The sequence below is a fragment of the Coregonus lavaretus genome (genome assembly GCF_964263955.1).
Source record: "Coregonus lavaretus genome assembly, chromosome: 12".
In the NCBI taxonomy this organism is placed as follows: Eukaryota; Metazoa; Chordata; class Actinopteri; order Salmoniformes; family Salmonidae; genus Coregonus; species Coregonus lavaretus.
In genome coordinates this window covers 1794925-1809450 of record NC_139999.1, presented here as the reverse complement: position 1 = coordinate 1809450, position 14526 = coordinate 1794925, and the positions used below count along the sequence as shown (strand labels likewise).

At 44.4% G+C, this 14526-nt stretch overlaps 1 protein-coding gene across 1 annotated transcript in view; it reads right to left on the bottom strand.

Annotated features, from left to right (window-relative positions):
- Positions 1-851: 851 nt before the first annotated feature.
- LOC311138284 (pyruvate dehydrogenase E1 component subunit beta, mitochondrial) overlaps positions 852-14526 on the bottom strand; it is a gene marked incomplete at its 5' end in the record, with an annotated part of 47210 nt that continues 33535 nt past the window's right edge. Inside the window, one exon of the mRNA XM_084172966.1 lies at positions 852-2257. Coding sequence (XP_084029092.1) covers positions 2112-2257 — 146 coding nt within the window. The 3' untranslated portion in view covers positions 852-2111. The remainder of the gene's footprint in view (positions 2258-14526) is intronic.

Here is a 14526-nt window from a genome sequence, read left to right as displayed (position 1 = left end):
GATGTAGCTCAGTTGGTAGAGCATGGTGTTTGCAACGCCAGGGTTGTGGGTTCGATTCCCACGGGGGGCCAGTATGAAAAAATAAATGTATGCACTCACTAACTGTAAGTCGCTCTGGATAAGAGCGTCTGCTAAATGACTAAAATGTAAATGAGTCCTCTATCTCTATGACCTATTGTGCACAGCGTCTCTGCTGTCTCATTGGATAGAATGGTCCCACCTGATCTTGTCTCCTCCCGCCTGCCTTCCATCTTTGAGGACATGTATTTCCATTGTTAGAGCGGTCACTCGAATATCTTGTTAATATAATAGAAAATCATTGGTGATATACGTCACTGTGAAACAGGAAAGAATAACTAAGTATTTCCGGGTCACGGATTTTTGTAACTCTTCAGAATAAATCCTGTCCTTATTCTATGTACATGAATAATTATGGAAAATATATTATACTACTTATCATACGAATAATAATTAAAAGTATTTCTATAAGATAGTATCTGATATTATTTATTTAAAAAATGATAAAGCCTAAATTGTCATTTTTGTGTCCTGAATGTTACTGCTATGGACAACTGTTTTTCCAAGACAAGGCATGTATCCTGAAATTCTTCATCTGAAATCAATTAATGTCTTGTTTTTGTCCAACCATGGGTCCTCCTCATCCTCACCTACCACCTCCTCTGGCTCCTTGATTCTGCCACCTTGCACTGCCACACATGGAACGCCTAGTCTTGAATCCAGCTAGATCCTGGGATCCTGGGATTGGATCCATTTGTCCCTGGTTGTTCAGTGTAAATCACCATGAACTTACATTTCTAATTTTAGTCATTTCGCGGAGACTCTTATTCAGAGACTGATAAAATGGGAGTTTTATTTCTGTAACAGAGCCATTTACAGAAATACAATAATACAGTCTGGAGTTGGTACAATAATATCAGCCATAATAAATACATGTCCTTACAAACAACGTCTTCTTCTTCTTCGAGTATTTTCATCAATGGATCAATGACAGATCTCTACTATACAACGTTGATGAGTTAGTTGGTTTACTTGACATCACTGTCTTGTCTGTCCACCATCCAAACAGGAAACAGAAGTGCAAGTACATGTAGGTATTACTGTATCTGAATAAGGACTATTTTCCTGTAGTCGTGTGATGTGAATAAGGACTATTTTCCTGTAGCCATGTGATGTGAATAAGGACTATTTTCCTGTAGCCGTGTGATGTGAATAAGGACTATATTCCTGTAGCCGTGTGATGTGAATAAGGACTATTTTCCTGTAGCCATGTGATGTGAATAAGGACTATTTTCCTGTAGTCGTGTGATGTGAATAAGGACTATTTTCCTGTAGCCGTGTGATGTGAATAAGGACTATTTTCCTGTAGTCGTGTGATGTGAATAAGGACTATTTTCCTGTAGCCGTGTGATGTGAATAAGGACTATTTTCCTGTAGCCGTGTGATGTGAATAAGGACTATTTTCCTGTAGCCGTGTGATGTGAATAAGGACTATTTTCCTGTAGTCGTGTGATGTGAATAAGGACTATTTTCCTGTAGCCGTGTGATGTGAATAAGGACTATTTTCCTGTAGCCATGTGATGTGAATAAGGACTATTTTCCTGTAGCCGTGTGATGTGAATAAGGACTATTTTCCTGTAGCCGTGTGATGTGAATAAGGACTATTTTCCTGTAGCCGTGTGATGTGAATAAGGACTATTTTCCTGTAGTCGTGTGATGTGAATAAGGACTATTTTCCTGTAGTCGTGTGATGTGAATAAGGACTATTTTCCTGTAGCCATGTGATGTGAATAAGGACTATTTTCTTGTAGCCATGTGATGTGAATAAGGACCATTTTCCTGTAGTGTTGTGAATAAGGAATATTTTCCTGTAGTCATGTGATGTGAATAAGGACAATTGTCCTGTAGTGATGTGAATAGGGACTATTTTCCTGTAGAGATGTGTGTATATTTACTGGTAAATTGACATGGGGGGGGGGGGAGATAAGTACTTCCTGCAGTACTTACTATTGTATAAGTAAATACTTAAAAGGTAAATAAGGTTGGTCTGCAAGTAACAGAGGGGTGGGAGAGGGAGGGAGACATTGGTATGTTTACATATTCAAGACCTTCTTGACTGAGAAGATAATGTCTTTGATCTGAGGTACACTGTGGTCCTCCAGGATCTTAGCGTATGGCATTGGGATGTCTACACCAGTCACTCTGACGGCAGGAGCGTCCAGGTAGTTGAAGGCTGGGCCTGGAAAAAGGAGAGATGGATCATTATTAACATAAACCCTGAGAATGGCTCTTCTTCTGTGTTTCTTAATTGTCGTTAACTCTTAGAAAAACACATTCCCAAAATGGCGTCCTCTGTAGCTCAGCTGGTTACGCCAGGGTAGTGGGTTCGATCCCCGGGACCACCCATACCTAAAAAAAAATGTATGCACGCATGACTGCAAGTCGCTTTGGATAAAAGCGTCTGCTAAATGGCATAATATATATTAAATGTATTCCTATAAATGGCATAATAAAACTTCAGCTTGCTTATAGGGCTGTTTTCCCCAGATACAGATTAAGCCTACTAGTCCACAGATTAAGCCTAGTGCACAGTAGTAATCTGGGAAACCTGTCCATAAAGCTCTTTTCACTAGGTTTGAAGGCATTTACATACAAAGGGGAGAACAAGTATTTGATACACTGCCGATTTTGCAGGTTTTCCTACTTACAAAGCATGTAGAGGTCTGTAATTTTTATCATAGGTACACTTCAACTGTGAGAGACGGAATCTAAAACAAAAATCCAGAAAATCACATTGTATGATTTTAAAGTAATTAATTTGCATTTTATTGCATGACATAAGTATTTGATACATCAGCAAAGCATATCTTAATATTTGGTACAGAAACCTTTGTTTGCAATTACAGAGATCATACGTTTCCTGTAGGTCTTGACCAGGTTTGCACACACAGCAGCAGGGATTTTGGCCCACTCCTCCATACAGACCTTCTCCAGATCCTTCAGGTTTCGGGGGCTGTCGCTGGGCAATACGGACTTTCAGCTCCCTCCAAAGATTTCTATTGGGTTCAGGTCTGGAGACTGGCTAGGCCACTCCAGGACCTTGAGATGCTTCTTACAGAGCCACTCCTTAGTTGCACTGGCTGTGTGTTTCGGGTCGTGGTCATTCTGGAAGAACCAGCCATGACCCATCTTCAATGCTCTTACTGAGGGAAGGAGGTTGATGGCCAAGATCTCGCAATACATGGCCCCATCCATCCTCCCCTCAATACGGTGCAGTCGTCCTGTCCCCTTTGCAGAAAAGCATCCCCAAAGAATGATGTTTCCACCTCCATGCTTCACGGTTACGATGGTGTTCTTGAGGTTGTACTCATCCTTCTTCTTCCTCCAAACACGGCGAGTGGAGTTTAGACCAAAAAGCTCTATTTTTGTCTCATTAGACCACATGACCTTCTCCCATTCCTCCTCTGGATCATCCAGATGGTCATTGGCAAACTTCAGATGGGCCTGGACATGCGCTGGCTTGAGCAGGGGGACCTTGCGTGCGCTGCAGGATTTTAATCCATGACGGCGTAGTGTGTTACTAATGGTTTTCTTTGAGACTGTGGTCCCAGCTCTCTTCAGGTCATTGACCAGGTCCTGCCGTGTAGTTCTGGGCAGATCCCTCACCTTCCTCATGATCATTGATGCCCCACAAGGTGAGATCTTGCATGGAGCCCCAGACAGAGGGTGATTGACCGTCATCTTGAACTTCTTCCATTTTGTAATAATTGCGCCAACCGTTGTTGCCTTCTCACCAAGCTGCTTGCCTATTGTCCTGTAGTCCATCCCAGCCACAATTTTATCCCTGATGTCCTTACACAGCTCTCTGGTCTTGGCCATTGTGGAGAGGTTGGAGTCTGTTTGATTGAGTGTGTGGAGAGGTGTCTTTTATACAGGTAACGAGTTCAAACAGGTGCAGTTAATACAGGTAATGAGTGGAGAACAGAAGGGCTTCTTAAAGAAAAACTAACAGGTCTGTGAGAGCCGGAATTCTTACTGGTTGGTAGGTGATCAAATACTTATGTCATGCAATAAAATGCAAATTAGTTACTTAAAAATCATACAATGTGATTTTCTGGATTTTTGTTTTAGATTCTGTCTCTCACAGTTGAAGTGTACCTATGATAAAAATTACAGACCTCTACATGCTTTGTAAGTAGGAAAACCTGCAAAATCGGCAGTGTATCAAATACTTGTTCTCCCCACTGTAACTCAACTCATCCACATACAATGCATTCGGAAAGTATTCAGACCCCTTGACTTTTTCCACATTTTATTACATTACACCCTTATTCTAAAATTGATTAAATTGTTTCCCCCCCCCCTCCCCTCATCAATCTACACACAATACCCCATAATCCCAAAGCAAACACAGGTTTGTATGTTTTGTAAAAAATAAATAAAAAAAATATCACATTTACATGAGTATTCAGACCCTTTACTCAGTACTTTGTTGAAGCACCTTTGGCAGCGATTACAGCATCGAGTCTTCTTGGGTATGACGCTACAAGCTTGGCACACCTGTATTTGGGGAGTTTCTCCCATTCTTCTCTGCAGATCCTCTCAAGCTCTGTCAGGTTGGATGGGGAGCATCGCTGCACAGCTATTTTCAGGTCTCTCCAGAGATGTTCGATCTGGTTCAAGTCCGGGCTCTGGCTGGGCCACTCAAGGACATTCAGAGTCCCGAAGCCAATCCTGCATTGTCTTGGCTGTGTCGTTGTCCTATTGGAAGGTGAACCTTCGCCCCAGTCTGAAGTCCTGAGCACCCTGGAGCAGGTTTTCATCAAGGATCTCTGTACTTTGCTCCGTTCATCTTTCCCTCGATCCTGACTAGTATCCCAGTCCCTTCTGCTTAAAAACATCCCTGCAGCAATTTGCTGCCACCACCATGCTTCACCGTAGGGAGGGTGCCAGGTTTCCTCCAGACGTGACGCTTGGCATTCAGTTCAAATAGTTTCTTATGGTCTGAGTCCTTTAGGTGCCTTTTGGCAAACTCCAAGCGGGCTGTCATGTTTTACTGAGGAGTGGCTTCCGTCTGGCCACTCTACCATAAAACCTGATTGGTGGAGTATGGCAGAGATGGTTGTCCTTCTGGAAGGTTCTAGACCCCTTTCCCTTTTCCCACATTTTGCTACGTTACAGCCTTATTCTAAAATTGATTAAATACATTTATTCCCTCATCAATCTACAGTCGTGGTCAAAAGTTTTGAGAATGACACAAATATAAAATTTTCACAAAGTCTGCTGCATCAGTTTTGATGTTGGCAATTTGCATATACTCCAGAATGTCATGAAGAGTGATCAGATGAATTTTAATTAATTGCAAAGTCCCTCTTTGCCATGAAAATGAACTTAATCCCCCAAAAACATTTCCACTGCATTTCAGCCCTGCCACAAAAGGACCAGCTGTCATCATGTCAGTGATTCTCTCGTTAACACAGGTGAGAGTGTTGACGAGGACAAGGCTGGAGATCACTCTGTCATGCTGATTGAGTTAGTATAAGAGACTGGGAGCTTTAAAAGGAGGGTGGTGCTTGAAATCATTGTTCTTCCTCTGTTAACCATGGTTACCTGCAAGGAAACACGTGCCGTCATCATTGCTTTGCACAAAAAGGGCTTCACAGGCAAGGATATTGCTGCTAGTAAGATTGCACCTAAATCAACCATTTATCGGATCATCAAGAACTTCAAGGAGAGAGGTTCAATTGTTGTGAAGAAGGCTTCAGGGCGCCCAAGAAAGTCCTGCAAGCGCCAGGACCGTCTCCTTAAGTTGATTCAGCTGCGGGATCGGGGCACCACCAGTGCAGAGCTTGCTCAGGAATGGCAGCAGGCAGGTGTGAGTGCATCTGCACACACAGTGAGGCAAATACTTTTGGAGGAAGGCCTGGTGTCAAGAAGGGCAGCGAGGAAGCAACTTCTCTCCAGGAAAAACATCAGGGACAGACTGATATTCTGCAAAAGGTACAGGGATTGGACTGCTGAGGACTGGGGAAAAGTCATTTTCTCTGATGAATCCCCTTTCCGATTGTTTGGGGCATCCGGAAAAAAGCTTGTCTGGAGAAGACAAGGTGAGCGCTACCATTAGTCCTGTGTTATGCCAACAGTAAAGCATCCTGAGACCATTCATGTGTGGGGTTGCTTCTCAGCCAAGGGAGTGGGCTCACTCACAATTTTGCCTAAGAACACAGCTATGAATAAAGAATGGTACCAACACATCCTCCGAGAGCAACTTCTCCCAACCATCGAAGAACAGTTTGGTGACGACCAAAGCTTTTTCCAGCATGATGGAGCACCTTGCCATAAGGCAAGATAACTAAGTGGCTCGGGGAACAAAACATCGACATTTTGGGTCCATGGCCAGGAAACTCCCCAGACCTTAATTCCATTGAGAACTTGTGGTCAATCCTCAAGAGGCGGGTGGACAAACAAAAACCCACAGATTCTGAAACTCCAAGCATTGATTATGCAAGAATGGGCTGCCATCAGTCAGGATGTGACCCAGAAGTTAATTGACAGCATGCCAGGGCGAATTGCAGAGGTCTTGAAAAAGAAGGGTCAGCACTGCAAATATTGACTCTTTGCATAAACTTAATGTAATTGTCAATAAAAGCCTTTGACACTTATGGAATGCTTGTAATTATACTTCAGTATACCATAGTAACATCTGACAAATATATTTAAAAACACTGAAGCAGCAAACTTTGTGGAGACCAATACTTGTGTCATTCTCAAAACTTTTGACCACGACTGTACACAATGTGATTTCAGTTTTTTATTTTTAATACATTTGCAAACATTCAAAAAAACTGTTTTTGCTTTGTCATTATGCGGTATTGTGTGTAGATTGAGGGGAAAAAAACAATGTAATACATTTTAGAATAAGGCTGTAACGTAACAAAAAAGTAAAGGTCTGAATACTTTCCGAATGCACTGTAAATAACCGCCATCCGCGTTCGCTCTTCTTTCAAACTACCCGTGAGTTCTATTGGCTGCTGTATTTAACATTCAGCAAACAAGAGTGTGCGTCCCTCTTCGAATAGTCTATTTGTATAAGAAATGCTAACAAAATAATGTCCAACATGCTATTCTAGTCTAGCTTTTCATGCGTGGGACTCCAAGAGGAGCGTGTTTTAAATAGCGGGGCCAGCGGGGCACAGGTGCTTGTGTTTTGCGCAAGAGACCGAGGCTTAGAAGCTTATTCTACTTATCTACTTGATTTAACCAATGAAACTTGGGGTTCACTTATTTTTGCACCTACAGTGAGGGAAAAAAGTATTTGATCCACTGCTGATTTTGTACGTTTGCCCACTGACAAAGACATGATCAGTCTATAATTTTAATGTTAGGTTTATTTGAACAGTGAGAGAGACAGAATAACACAAAAATCCAGAAAAACGCATGTCAAAAATGTTATAAATTGATTTGCATTTTAAATGAGGGAAATAAGTATTTGACCCCTCTGCAAAACATGACTTAGTACTTGGTGGCAAAACCCTTGTTGGCAATCACAGAGGTCAGACGTTTCTTGTAGTTGGCCACCAGGTTTGCACACATCTCAGGAGGGATTTTGTCCCACTCCTCTTTGCAGATCTTCTCCAAGTCATTAAGGTTTCAAGGCTGACGTTTGGCAACTCGAACCTTCAGCTCCCTCCACAGATTTTCTATGGGATTAAGGTCTGGAGACTGGCTAGGCCACTCCAGGACCTTAATGTGCTTCTTCTTGAGCCACTCCTTTGTTGCCTTGGCCGTGTGTTTTGGGTCATTGTCATGCTGGAATACCCATCCACAACCCATTTTCAATGCCCTGGCTGAGGGAAGGAGGTTCTCACCCAAGATTTGACGGTACATGGCCCCGTCCATCGTCCCTTTGATGCGGTGAAGTTGTCCTGTCCCCTTAGCAGAAAAACACCCCCAAAGCATAATGTTTCCACCTCCATGTTTGACGGTGGGAATGGTGTTCTTGGGGTCATAGGCAGCATTCCTCCTCCTCCAAACACGGCGAGTTGAGTTGATGCCAAAGAGCTCCATTTTGGTCTCATCTGACCACAACACTTTCACCCAGTTCTCCTCTGAATCATTCAGATGTTCATTGGCAAACTTCAGAAAGGCATGTATATGTGCTTTCTTGAGCAGGGGGACCTTGCGGGCGCTGCAGGATTTCAGTCCTTCACAGCGTAGTGTGTTACCAATTGTTTTCTTGGTGACTATGGTCCCAGCTGCCTTGAGATCATTGACAAGATCCTCCCGTGTAGTTCTGGGCTGATTCCTCACCGTTCTCATGATCATTGCAACTCCACGAGGTGAGATCTTGCATGGAGCCCCAGGCCGAGGGAGATCGACAGTTCTTTTGTGTTTCTTTCATTTGCGAATAATCGCACCAACTGTTGTCACCTTCTCACCAAGCTGCTTGGCGATGGTCTTGTAGCCCATTCCAGCCTTGTGTAGGTCTACAATCTTGTCCCTGACATCCTTGGAGAGCTCTTTGGTCTTGGCCATGGTGGAGAGTTTGGAATCTGATTGATTGATTGCTTCTGTGGACAGGTGTCTTTTATACAGGTAACAAGCTGAGATTAGGAGCACTCCCTTTAAGAGTGTGCTCCTAATCTCAGCTCGTTACCTGTATAAAAGACACCTTGGAGCCAGAAATCTTTTTGACTGAGAGGGGGTCAAATACTTATTTCCCTCATTAAAATGCAAATCAATTTATAACATTTTTCTGGATTTTGTTGTTGTTATTCTGTCTCTCACTGTTCAAATAAACCTACCATTAAAATTATAGACTGATCATTTCATTGTCAGTGGGCAAACGTACAAAATCAGCAGGGGATCAAATACTTTTTTCCCTCACTGAACACTAATTCCTTTTTAAATTTAGTTTTTCTACTACACGCATGATTTCCTCTACACCAACATATGGTATTGGTAAATATAAACCTGTTATGTCAGATCAAAAAGACTGGAAAAAAAATCTGTAATTGCACAAGGGGTTCACATACCTTCAAGCAGCACTGTCTATATATAGCTTCTTCTTTTTTTAGCTAAACAGGTGGGTGAACCCCTAAACAGGTGGGGCTCAAAACAGGCTCTGCCCCACCTGCCCTGAATGACGGGTCGCCACTGTGCATAACCCATCATGAATTAGCTCAATATAAGGCTAATAATGCATTGAATGTATTACCTGGAAGAGGTGGGCTAGGAGATCTATATATAGGGCTATATATATATATATCAATCTAGAACAGGACTATCTATTTTGGATGCAATTTGAATGGAGTTGATGGAGACAGAGAAAGACAGCGAGAGAGTGCTCGCGCGTGCACTGATTTAAAGCAACGATATTCGAGTGACAGGCTGTTTTAAAACTGCAGCTGCAATAAAACAAAAAACAAATCTTTACAATTATAAAACAAGGTGACCCCCGAAAGCCAGATGGAGAGGGGTAAATTAGATGGAAAGCCAGATGGAGAGGGGTAAATTAGATGGAAAGCCAGATGGAGAGGGGTAAATTAGATGGAAAGCCAGATGGAGAGGGGTAAATTAGATGGAAAGCCAGATGGAGAGGGGTAAATTAGATGGAAAGCCAGATGGAGAGGGGTAAATTAGACACTCATTCGGTCTTTATAATACTGTAGCATAGACTACGCTGCAGACAATGTAGACCTACCTGTCAGAAGAAACAAAGTTACCATGGTGAGATGATAGGTCTACATGCATTGTTACCATGGTGAGATGATAGGTCTACATGCATTGTTACCATGGTGAGATGATAGGTCTACATGCATTGTTACCATGGTGAGATGATAGGTCTACATGCATTGTTACCATGGTGAGATGATAGGTCTACATGCATTGTTACCATTGTGAGATGATAGGTCTACATGCATTGTTACCATGGTGAGATGATAGGTCTACATGCATTGTGAACTGCGCTCCATACTGAGATGGGTCTGTCCCCACTCTGAGCGTTGATTCATCATGCAGAGGCCGTAGAGAAGCCAGATTTAGACATCACATATCATTTAACAGTTCCATTTCACGCCATGCTGTTCTTATAAATAATGTATTATAAAATACCGGTTTCTCTCAGTTATTTATCCCGGGAAAAGGGAGTGGTTTTGGGCGGTAAATCCCGGTAAATCTCAGTAACTAGCTAGCTTAGACTTCAGAGAAAAGCCAGCATGGGGATGCAGGTAGATATGGTCACACACTAAGATATGTAGGGCAACATTTACCATAAACCTCATTGTAATCTGGCAGCGTGACAATGACTAACTGTGTAAAACAACATTTCACTGCACCTATACGATGTATGTGAGAATAAAACTATTATTACAATTTAAAAACTTTTCTACAACAATGTGCATTAAAAGAGGTGATTATTCATGTATTGCTCAGTTTACTAAAATGTAGTAAAATAATTTCCATCTTATAACACACTTTGTTGAAGAAAAGTTAAAAATTAAATCTTGCTTCTAGATTACCATTAGGTTTATGTCACATTTTGGCAAATTCAAAGATAGTCTATTATATTGACAAGACATTCGAGTGACCGTTCTAACAATGGAAATACATGTCCTCAAAGATGGAAGGCAGACGAGAGGAGGCAAGATCAGATGGGACCATTCTAGCCAATGAGAGTGCAGATACGTGTGAACAACAGGCCATAGAGATAGAGGACTCATCTTTGAATCTGTGCCATTATAGCATCAGTGACAGCATGGGCAGCGCCATTGATGCTACCTCCATTTTAAAGTAGTACATTTTCTAATTCATTGGCTGATTGCTCCCAACTCATGGAAACCCAACCCAGTTGGCTACTTAAAAGTAAGATGGCGCCGACAGACATGGCAGCTCTGCTTCCAGCTCCTAAGCAACAGACATGGCAGCTCTGCTTCTAGCTCCTAAGCAACAGACATGGCAGCTCTGCTTCTAGCTCCTAAGCAACAGACATGGCAGCTCTGCTTCCAGCTCCTAAGCAACAGACATGGCAGCTCTGCTTCTAGCTCCTAAGCAACAGACATGGCAGCTCTGCTTCTAGCTCCTAAGCAACAGACATGGCAGCTCTGCTTCCAGCTCCTAAGCAACAGACATGGCAGCTCTGCTTCTAGCTCCTAAGCAACAGACATGGCAGCTCTGCTTCCAGCTCCTAAGCAACAGACATGGCAGCTCTGCTTCCAGCTCCTAAGCAACAGACATGGCAGCTCTGCTTCTAGCTCCTAAGCAACAGACATGGCAGCTCTGCTTCCAGCTCCTAAGCAATAGACATGGCAGCTCTGCTTCTAGCTCCTAAGCAACAGACATGGCAGCTCTGCTTCCAGCTCCTAAGCAACAGACATGGCAGCTCTGCTTCTAGCTCCTAAGCAACAGACATGGCAGCTCTGCTTCTAGCTCCTAAGCAACAGACATGGCAGCTCTGCTTCCAGCTCCTAAGCAACAGACATGGCAGCTCTGCTTCTAGCTCCTAAGCAACAGACATGGCAGCTCTGCTTCCAGCTCCTAAGCAACAGACATGGCAGCTCTGCTTCCAGCTCCTAAGCAACAGACATGGCAGCTCTGCTTCTAGCTCCTAAGCAACAGACATGGCAGCTCTGCTTCCAGCTCCTAAGCAACAGACATGGCAGCTCTGCTTCCAGCTCCTAAGCAACAGACATGGCAGCTCTGCTTCTAGCTCCTAAGCAACAGACATGGCAGCTCTGCTTCCAGCTCCTAAGCAACAGACATGGCAGCTCTGCTTCCAGCTCCTAAGCAACAGACATGGCAGCTCTGCTTCCAGCTCCTAAGCAACAGACATGGCAGCTCTGCTTCCAGCTCCTAAGCAACTTTCCAGTATTTTGTTTTTGTGTGTGTTATTTCCTACATTATTAGCCCAGAAAGTTTTTTGTGTTATTACATTCAGCCGGAAATAACTGTCAGAGCGGCGGTAACTCACCAGCATTACGACCAGGAATACGACTTCCCCTAATTGGATCCTTTGTTCTTACCCCCCAGGGCAATTGAACTTATCCCAGAGGCTGCACCAAGACACCACCGTTGGAGAAAAGGTATTCGTAATGGACCTCTAGTCTGATTCAGGAGGCGGGCACACCATCCACCGCTTCCGAGTATATTACTCACTAATGTTCAGTCCCTGGACAATAAAGTAGATGAGCTCAGGGCGAGGATCTCCTTCCAGAGAGACATCAGGGAAACATATTCTGTTTCACGGAATCATGGCTCTCTCCTGATATACTGTCCCCATCCATACAGCCAGCTGGGTTCTCAGTACATTGCACAGACAGGAATAAAGAACTCTCCAGGAAGAAGAAAGGCGGAGGTGTATGTTTCGTGATTAACTACTCATGGTGTGTATGTGATAACATAGAGAAACTCGAGTCCTTCTGTTCACCCGACCTAGAATACCTCAATCAAATGCCGACTGTATTACCTCCCAAGAGAATTATCTTTGGTTATAGTCCCAGCTGTGTATATTCCCCCTCAAGCCGACACCACAACGGCCCTCAAGGAACTACACTGGCCTTTACGCAAACTGGAAACCACATCTCCTGAGGCCGCATTTATTGTAGCTGGGGATTATAACAAAGCTACGGAAGTTCTATCAACACATTGACTGTAGTTCTTGCTCTGGGAAAACACTAGACCACTGCTACTCCCCCTTTCGAGATGCCTACAAGGCCCTCCCCCGCCCTACCTTCGGCAAATCAGATCACTACTTAATTTTGCTCCTCCCTTCCTATAGGCAGAAACTTAAACAGGAAGTACCCATGCTAAGGTCTATTCAATGCTGGTCTGACCAATCGGAATCCATGCTTCAAGATTGTTTTGATCACGCGGACTGGGATATGAGTTCATCAGGAAGTGTATAAGGGGATGTTGTTCCCACTAGAAACTGTGGATAGATGGCAGCATTCACGCAAAATTGAAAGCGCGAACCACCGCATTTAGCCACGCCAAGGTGACTGGGAATATGGCAGAATACAAACAGTGCAGTTATTCCCTCTGTAAGGCAATCAAACAGACAGAACGTCAGTACAGAGACAAAGTGGAATCGCAATTCAACGGCTCAGGGAAAACCAGCCACCGACGTCTTGCTGCCGGACAAGTTAAACACCGTCGTCGCCCGCTTTGAGGATAACACCGTGCCACTGACGCTGCCCACTACCAAGGACTGTGGGCTCTCGTTCTCCGTGGCCGACGTGAGTAAGACTTAAGCGTGTTAACCCTCGCAAGGCTGCCGCCAAGACGCCATTCCTAGCCGCGTCCTCAGAGCATGCGGAGACCAGCTGGCTGGATTATTTACGGACATATTCAATCTCTCCCTATCCCAGTCTGCTGTCCCCACTTGCTTCAAGATGTCCACCATTGTTCCTGTACCCAAGAAAGCAAAGGTAACTGAACTAAATGACTATCGCCCCGTAGCACTCACTTCTGTCATCATAAAGTGCTTTGAGAGACTAGTTAAGGATCATATCACCTCTACCTTACCTGTCACCCTAGACCCACTTCAATTTGCTTACCGCCCCAATAGATCCACAGACGATGCAATCGCCATCACACTGCCCTATCCCATCTGGACAGGAGGAATACCTACGTAAGAATGTGGTTAATTGACTATAGCTCAGCCTTCAACACCATAGTACCCTCCAAGCTCATCATTAAGCTCAGGGCCCTGGGTCTGAACCCCGCCCTTTGCAACTGGGTCCTGGACTTCCTGACGGTCCGCCCCCAGGTGGTGAAGGTAGGAAACAACACCTCCACTTCGCTGATCCTCAACACTGGGGCCCCACAAGGGTACGTGCTCAGCCCCCTCCTGTACTCCCTGTTCACCCATGACTGCATAGCCACGCACGCCTCCAACTCAATCATCAAGTTTGCAGACGACACAACAGTAGTAGGCTTGATTACCAACAATGACGAGACCACCTACAGGGAGGAGATGAGGGCCCTGGCGGAGTGGTGCCAGGAAAATAACCTCTACCTCAACAAAACGAAGGAGCTGATCGTGGACTTCAGGAGACAGCAGAGGGTGCACGCCCCTATCCACATCGACGGGACCGCAGTGGAGAAGGCGGACAGCTTCAACATCCTCGGCGTACACATCACTGACAATCTGAAATGGTCCACCCACACAGACAGTGTGGTGAAAAAGGCGCAACAGCGCCTCTTCAGGAGGCTGAAGAAATTCTGTTGGACCCTAAAACCCTCAAACTTTTACAGATGCACAACTGAGAGCATCCTGTCTGTATCACCGCCTGGTACGGCAACTGCGCCGTCCGCAACCGCAGGGCTCTCCAGAGGGTGGTGCGGTCTGCCGAACGCATTACCGGAGGCAAACTACCCGCCCTCCAGGACACCTAAAGCCCCCAATGTCACAGGAAGGCCAAAAAGATCATCAAGGACATCAACCACCCGAGCCACTGCCTGTTCACCCCGCTATCATCCAGAAGGCGAGGTCAGTACAGGTGTATCAAA